Source organism: Sinocyclocheilus rhinocerous, unplaced genomic scaffold, assembly GCF_001515625.1.
Source record: "Sinocyclocheilus rhinocerous isolate Xijiao unplaced genomic scaffold, SAMN03320098_v1.1 scaffold499, whole genome shotgun sequence".
NCBI lineage: Eukaryota > Metazoa > Chordata > Actinopteri > Cypriniformes > Cyprinidae > Sinocyclocheilus > Sinocyclocheilus rhinocerous.
Genome location: NW_015637156.1, coordinates 598,597 through 606,996, shown reverse-complemented (window position 1 = coordinate 606,996; position 8,400 = coordinate 598,597). Strand labels below are relative to the sequence as shown.

The window sequence follows — 8,400 nt, the reverse complement described above, 5'->3', positions numbered from 1 at the left end:
GCTGTGGATCGCCGGATCGGCTTTCACCGTGGAGGAAGTGGAGTCCAGCCCGGGGTTGTCACATGTGGTTGCCGCAGGCATCACAGTATGGTAAGGGACGTAACATTTCCGTCACACGTTTGAGGTATTCGGCTAATCACAACGCACTGGATAGCTGGCCGATCACAGCACACCTCGCTTTTTCAGACTGATGAGCTTTGTAAAAATCGACGCGTTTCAGAAAGGCGGGGCATAGAGGAGAAACAATAATGTACAGTATGTGGAAAATAATGTGTTTTTTGAACCTTAAACCGCATAAACACATTTCATTACACCAAATACACAAAATAATGTTCTTTTTAGCAACATCATATGACTCCTTTAATAAATGATAGGTTATGCTTTAAAATTGTTCATTGTTATTTCATGATACATAATTTATTAACCTATTTTAATAAAAAGCAATAGACTACACTACAATCAAAGTTTGCAGTCTTTTTGAAGGAAGCCTCTTATGCTCACCAAAGACTGCATTTTTTTAATCAAAAATACAGAAAAACAGTAATATTGTGAAATATTATTACAATTTAAAATAACTGTTTTCCATTTTAATACATTTAAAATTTTAATTTATTCTTGTGATGGCAAAGCTGAATTTTCAGCAGCCATTACTCCAGTTTTTAGTGTAACATTATAATTCAGAAATCATTCTAATATGCTGATTTGGTGCTCAAGAAACATTTTCTTCTTATTAGTAATGTTGAAAACAGTTGTGCTGCTTAATATTTTCGTGAAAACTGTGTTGCATTTTTGCATGATTCTTTGATAAATAGAAAGCATTTATTTTAAATTCAAAAAATCTTACTGACCCCAAATTTTTTGAATGGTAGTGTATGTAAAAATATAGATTTTAAATACTAAAACTGTAGTAAAGTCAAATAACTGTATATGTGACCCTGGACCACAAAACCAGTCTTAAGTGTCAATTTTTCGGAATTGCGATTTATACATCATCTGAATAAATAAGCTTTCCATTGGTGTATGGTTTGTTAGGATAGGACAATATTTGGTCGAGATATAACTATTTGAATATCTGGAATCTGAGGGTGCAAAAAAATCTAAATATTGAGAAAATTGCCTTTAAAGTTGTCCAAATAAAGTCCTTAGCAATGCATATTACCAATCAAAACTGAAGTTTCTATATATTTACAGTAGGAAATGTACAAAATATCTTCATGGAGCATGATCTTTACTTAATATCCTAATTATTTTTGGCATAAAAGAAAAATCGATCATTTTGACCCATACAATGTATTTTATTTTTGGCTATTGCTACAAATAAACCCCAGTGACTTAAGACTGGTTTTGTGGTCCAGGGTCACATATATGAAATGTACTGAAAATAAGATGATTTTGGCTGTAAATTTTAAATAGACTACTAAAGGTTTTTATCTCCCTTCAGGTGACATGAGCAGACATTGCAGCCAACCATCATCCTCCAGCCAGCCCACCATGTACCAGCAACCAATGGAAGGCAGTGGGGCTGAGTCACGTGGCGTTGTCCAGATGCAGGCTGGAATGCCTGGTCTGGTGATGGCTCAGCTCCTCTCACAGCAGCACGCCATGTCTCAGCTCCTCACACACGCTCACACGCACTCACACAGGCCTCATCCTGCACCACTAAGGACTCCTCCCAAATGCAATGTGTCCCCACCCACAGTAGCTCAGTGTCCCTCACCTGTCACCGACGTGTCACCTGAAATTTACCATTGGGTGCGTGAGGAACTAAAGAGGGCGGGGATTTCCCAAGCCGTGTTTGCACGAGTGGCCATTAACAGGACTCAGGTAACATGATAGAAATGTGCATATCTCTCAAATATTATGTATCTGTATACATATTAATGTGTCTGTCCGTGATATTACTTGCAACAGGGCCTGCTATCGGAGATCTTGCGCAAGGAAGAAGACCCACGGTGTGCGTCTCAGTCTCTTTTAGTAAACCTTAGGGCCATGCAGAGCTTCCTGCAACTGCCACAGAGCCAGAGAGACTCAATTTATCTGGAGGAAAGAGAGCGTAACCTCAACTCTACCTACAACACCAATACAAGCTCACCTCTGCCCATTCAGGTTTACTGTCACTTAGAACCTGAGATGCAAATTAGCATGTGCTATAATCTCTATGGATAGCGCATGCATCTTATTTTAGACAAGTAAACTCATAGTTAACCATAGTAATAATGGTAATATTAAAGTGCCATTTGTTAATTAAGTGTTGTCATGAAAAATCTCTCTCTCAATACAAGCAAAACTTTCACCTGTTTCCAAGGACACTGTAGTCAAAGTGGAATGCGATGATTCTGGAATAAACTACGGCATCTATGATGACATACAGCAGGAAATGAGACGAGCAAAAGTGTCGCAGGCCTTGTTTGCAAAAGTGTCTGCAGCCAAGAGTCAGGTACATATGTGTGTGCATGTGTACAAAAGGAATACATTGGAACAGATTGCACAAGAAATCTCTAATAAAAAATGGGAAAGAGGTACACCTTACAAGACAGTACATTTACGCATTTTATCCAAAGCAGCTTTCATTGCATTTGAGGTATATACATTTCATACATAATTAAACATATAATAAATATTTATATGAAAGCAGGGAATGCAAGGATATGTGCAGTATATACTGTACCTACAATTCATATACTGTAATATAGTGATTATGAAAATAATTAGTATTAATCCACTCCCAGTTTTAATGTACAGTAGGGTCCAAAAGTCTAAATTACTAGAAGAAATACATTTCTTTAAATAGAAATCTAATGTTATTAAAAGAAGGCTGCTTTTCTTTGATCAAAATTCCTGTAAAAACAGTAATATTGTGAAATATTATTACACTTTAAAATAACTTTTCTATTTTAATATTTGGTAGACACTCGTCTAAAAACACTAACATTGCATTCAAGGTATACACATTTAATGCATATTTAAATACAATAAATTTAAATCCAATTTATAGCCTATACCTTGAATGCACTGACTGTAATATGATTAGTATTAAGTACTGTAGTATGATTAGTATTAATCCACTCCCAGTTTTAGGAGACAATATGTAGGGTCAAAATGTCTAAAACACTAGTGGAATTGTGGCTTTTTTAATTAATTAATTTATTGATTTAGCATTTTATCCATTGAAAATTAGATTACCAGCATAACCATTTAAGAGTTTTTTCTTACATTTTTAAACAGAAAAAAAACCCAGTTATTTTGTGAAATATTATCCAATAAAACTTATTTTTCCATTACAAATTAAATGATCAGCATAACAATTTGAAAATCTTACATTTTGAACAAAGGAATTCACATGGTTAAGGTCATAATTTTGCTTATTTGACTGGTGACCTAGAAATACTGCAGAATTTTAAATATTTCTTGAAAATTAAATATTTATCTCCTACATATAAATATTTATTATATATTTAAATATTTATGACATGGAAAGCATAAATAAAATATTTCTTATTCATTTTACATTAGAACATTTTCAAATGGGCGAAAAAAATCCTAAAACATTACATTAACGTCTAGGTTTAAATTAGATTTTGAAACAAATTTACAACATTGTCTCAGATGTTTGAAACCTGCTGTATTTGTGTCTGTGTTTTAGGGCTGGCTGTGTGAGCTCCTGCGCTGGAAGGAGGAGCCATCGCCTCAGAATCGTACACTGTGGGAAAATCTGTCTCTGATTCGCCAGTTCCTAAATCTTAGCCAATCAGAGCGAGATGTTATATATGACCAAGAGAGCAATACCGGGCAGACGTTCTACTCAGAAAAGCACACAAGACCACTGACAGAACAACTACAAGTGAGTTTCTCACACAAACTTCTGTAATTATAATTTTAGTAAACAATTACAATACATTATGAATATCCGATTACTGACTGTAAATTGTTTACATTTATTTTGCTAATATGGGCCCTAATATATAAAATCAAACATGTTTTGATGTGTTAGATCTCATAATTATTTATTAACCATATCCAATTTTAAAACCATTTATTATAACTCACATATTATGGCATTAACCATGTGAATTCCTAATTTCAAAATGTAAGATTTTCAAATTGTTATGCTGATAATTTATTTTGTAATGGAAAAATAAGTTTTATTGATTTTTTTCCCCAAAGGTCATGTATATGGTGCCTCTGAAGCAGCACCAACAACTGCATAAAATTCCACCTCAGCATCATCAACACTTCCTCCAGCAGCATCTCATCACTGGATGTCTCAAAGACACTCACATGGGCCCAAATATTGGAGGCAGGTCTTTACCACCAGAAGCCCATGCAATCCTGCAGAGTTTCATTCAGGAAGTGGGACTACATCCAGATCAAGAGGCCATTCATACACTATCTGCTCAACTAGGAGTAGCCAAAGAGGCTGTTCTCAGCTTTTTCAATGGTCACAACTGGCTTAGACAGGAAGAGCAGGACAACAGAGGAGAAAGAGAGATTGAGGAAAGGGAAGACGATTACATGGAGGCAGAGGAGGAATGCAGGGATACAATGGAAAACGATGAGGAGACAAATGCAAACATTATGACAGGGAAACAAGATGGTGTGGTGGAGCAAAATGCATCTACACAAACTCGCTTTATCATTACTATTAAAAAAGAAGAGGAGCTTCCATGTAAGGAGGAGCGCGATGATAGTCCCACCTACTGCCAATTCATAAACTCCTAAAAACTGCATACACTACCATTCAAAAGTTTGGGGCTATTTTGTTTGAATGAACTTAATACTTCAATTCAGCAAGGATGCATTAAACTGATCAAAAGAGACATTTATAATATGACAAAAGGCTTCTATTTGAAATAAACAGTTCTTTTGAACTTTCTATTCATTTTAGAATACTGAAAAATAACGTGTCACGGTTTCCACAAAAATATTAAGCAGCATTACTGTTTTCAACATTGATAATACTTTTTTTGAGGAGGAGGAGGAGCAAATCAGCATACTAGAATGATTTCTTTAAGTATCTGAAGGATTAATTACATTTCAAAATATTTAAAATAGAAAAGTTATTTTAAATTGTAATAATATTTCGCATTACTGTTTTTACTGTATATTTGATTAAATAAATACAACCTGAATGAGCATAAGAGACTTCAAAAACATAAAAAAAAAAACTCATACCAACCTCAAACTTTTGAATCGTAGTGTATTAAATTAACAAACAAACAGCAATGAATACTGGGTGATTTGACAATTCCATGTAGCGTATTTATTTACGGTTGTGCCTTCATGCACAAGGTGTTTTACTGATACCTCATACTTTGGATGGACTTGAAAATTTCACAAATGAAAATGCCACGGAAAGAATTCATTAAACATCAATGTTCTAATTTCTAAAAGATGTTTTATTAATATTAGGGGTGTAAAAACGCTCATGTCTGACTATGAAAATTAAATGGAGCGATTATAATATTCAAACCTAATTAAGCCACCATTATCATAATGTATCACAGCATTTAAGGAAGAATCGCTAATTTAAATTGTTGTTAGAGCAAATATTTACACCCCTAAATTAATGTGATTTGCAATTTTATAGTAGTATTATTTATTGTTTGTCTCGTTTTCTGCTCAAATCCTCAATTGAATCTTTGCAGGTGGCGGGCAACGTCAGTCAGTGTTAATGGTGGCATTTTCAGCCAGACAGTGTTGTCTTTTACAAGAACTGTTGCCAGAGACCCTGAAACCGTGATATATTTTATGTTAGAAGCAAACAGCACATTACTGTATTATTGTCAATAGAACAAAACACAATAGAAACAGCACTTTGAATTACAGTGAATAGTTCTCTCTCTCTAATGAATTACAATAAATCTGTACTGTTTGTTATTGTTCATTATATTTAAAGCCATTTTATTCGAGAACTAGAAAATGGGCTTTATATGTTTGTTAACTGTGAAGGCATTCTTGATTATAGAACTTTATTTCTCTGCTAGTTAGTGTCAGGATTGACAATCCTGTCAATATGTGACCCTGGACCACAAATCCAGTCATAAGTAGCACGGGTATATTTGTAGCAATAGCCAACAATACATTGTATGGGTCAAAACCATCGATTTTTCTTTTATGCCAAAAATCATTAGTATATTAAGTAAATACATTCCATGAAGATATTTTGTAAATTTTCTACCGTAAATATATCAAAGCGTAATTTTTGATAAGTAATATGCATTGCTAAGGACTTTTTGGATATTTAGATTTTTTTGAACCCTCAGAGTCCAGATGTTCAAATAGTTGTATCTCTGCCAAATATTGTCCTGTCCTAACAAATTTTGAAAAATTTACCCATTATGACTGGTTTTGTGGTCCAGGGTCACATTTTTCTTACCATCTTAAGTTGAGTTTGTTTAGTATTATTATTCAGACATTATTATTGTACTTCCATTTTCTCCATATATATATCACTGTATATGGGGTCAACACTGTCAGTTACAAAAGAAATGTCAAATATTTCATATTAATATTGACAAATCAAGCATTCACCAGATAGGATTAAACTGAGACTACAGGATTCAAACTGAATTTCAGCTCATTATGTCAGTCAGTACGACATAACTTGCAGTACGACATAACCGTATTTTTCATTTCACACATGTATTAAATGCAGGAGTCACTTTGTTTTACTAGATACTAACACAGTCTACCTAAAATGTGGGAAAATATCTAAAAATCCCACTGACTTTGACAGTCCAATATCAGTTTTCAAAAATCATTAGGGTATTAACTAGAGATCATGTTGATGTTCCATGAAGATATTTTGTAAATTTCCTAACGTAAATATATCAAAACTAAATTGTTGATTAGTAATATCATATGCATGATATTGAGAACCTCATTTAAGGGCGATTTTCTCAATATTTAGATTTTTTTAATTATTTTTTTGCACCCTGATTCCAGATTTTCAAATAGTTGTATCTTGGCCAAATATTTTCCTATTCTAACAAACCATACACCAATGGTAAGCTTATTCATTCAACTTATGTATCTTTTTCTTTTTCTTTTTTATCAATTTAAAATAAAAATGACCCTTATGACTGGTTTTGTGGTCCATGGTCACATATGAGTTATTATCTGAGGAAAGTTGCTTTTAGGAGTACAGACTGTCAATTTGTGATTACGAGATAATAAAATGAAATGGTACATTTATGTTACGAAGAGTTTTAGCAAACATCTCTTATTCATTTCTGCTTCATTAATCTGCTATTTGAAAAACTAATGGCTGGTAAAGTGGGACAAGTGCTTTGCCAGTCTCGAAATTCACTTTTAAATGTGGTATATGGCGTCAAATGGTGACTTTTGGGTCATATAAAGAAATACTTCTCCGTAATCCACCCTCAGCTCTTATATTAGATTAGTTATTATTTCTGACTTTCGATACAAACAAGGATAAAATAGCGCGCGCGTTTCAAGCCTGTGATATTAGAAGTCGCGCTCAGGCTTCCCGTCTCCGGAGTCACGTGTCTGATCAGCTGTTCTGCGGCACATCCGCCTGACTCGCGCTGGAGTGTTTACATGCAGACGGCACGGGGCGGAATGGGCAGACCCGCGTGAAGCATTGCAGGTAAAATATCAACTAATTTCTCCTTACTGCATTGAAACTGCCGTTCGCGATAGTTGGAGTACTTGTCAAAAATGAATGCAGCGACGTTAAGAGTGTGAAGTGTCGTGCAATGATTCATATCGGAAGTGTGGAGCTGCCAGCCCCGTAAGGCCTTTAGACTCAACATCTCCATCAATAAATCCAACTTTATTGACCGCTTTTACAAAACAGTAGGCGTCAGGGACATGCATATGAGAAATTATAACTATCACTTTTAAATTTGCCTTTGATATTTGGGCTGTTGGGATACCTGTAAGTTTCAAACTATTTCATTGGTTATGCAGTTGATGTCTTTCCACATTATGAGATCATTGTCCCATTTTTATTTTCACTTCTAGTTACGGATTCTTACATCTTGGTTCTCATATCTGAAAGCTGTAGAATAATATGCATAGAGTATGAGACATTCCCCCTAAAATTCAGAATAATGTGTGACTGATACTGGTTTTTAATGGTTGGTTCTTAAATTTTTGTTTGGTCTCCAGTTCTAAATAAATGGCTACAGCTTTGCTGATAGGCGATAATTATTATGCAGTGACTTGTAACCAATATGATGGCTGATATTATAAATCTATATCTATACTGTAATGTCTGTTCAAACAAATCTAATGCATCAAACATTTGTAACTTATAATAGAGAACATGGATAAAAGTATTTTCAAACTCCTGATATTAAGCTTTGATATGATCTATTTTCAAAATTTGTACAAATCAGATGCTGATAATTGACATTTTATATAAATTGAATTAAA

General features: G+C 34.2%; 2 protein-coding genes across 2 annotated transcripts in view; both read left to right on the top strand.

Moving 5' to 3' along the window:
- Window positions 1-4,749, top strand: part of LOC107748681 (DNA-binding protein SATB1-like) — an 8,835-nt gene extending 4,086 nt beyond the window's left edge. The window contains exons 7-11 of the mRNA XM_016563604.1: window positions 1,442-1,824; window positions 1,912-2,106; window positions 2,306-2,437; window positions 3,644-3,841; window positions 4,165-4,749. Coding sequence (XP_016419090.1) covers window positions 1,442-1,824; window positions 1,912-2,106; window positions 2,306-2,437; window positions 3,644-3,841; window positions 4,165-4,719 — 1,463 coding nt within the window. The 3' untranslated portion in view covers window positions 4,720-4,749. The remainder of the gene's footprint in view (window positions 1-1,441; window positions 1,825-1,911; window positions 2,107-2,305; window positions 2,438-3,643; window positions 3,842-4,164) is intronic.
- A 2,738-nt stretch (window positions 4,750-7,487) lies between these two features.
- tbc1d5 (TBC1 domain family, member 5) overlaps window positions 7,488-8,400 on the top strand; it is a 17,118-nt gene continuing 16,205 nt past the window's right edge. Inside the window, exon 1 of the mRNA XM_016563603.1 lies at window positions 7,488-7,609. The gene's annotated coding sequence lies outside the window, so the exon portion shown is untranslated. The remainder of the gene's footprint in view (window positions 7,610-8,400) is intronic.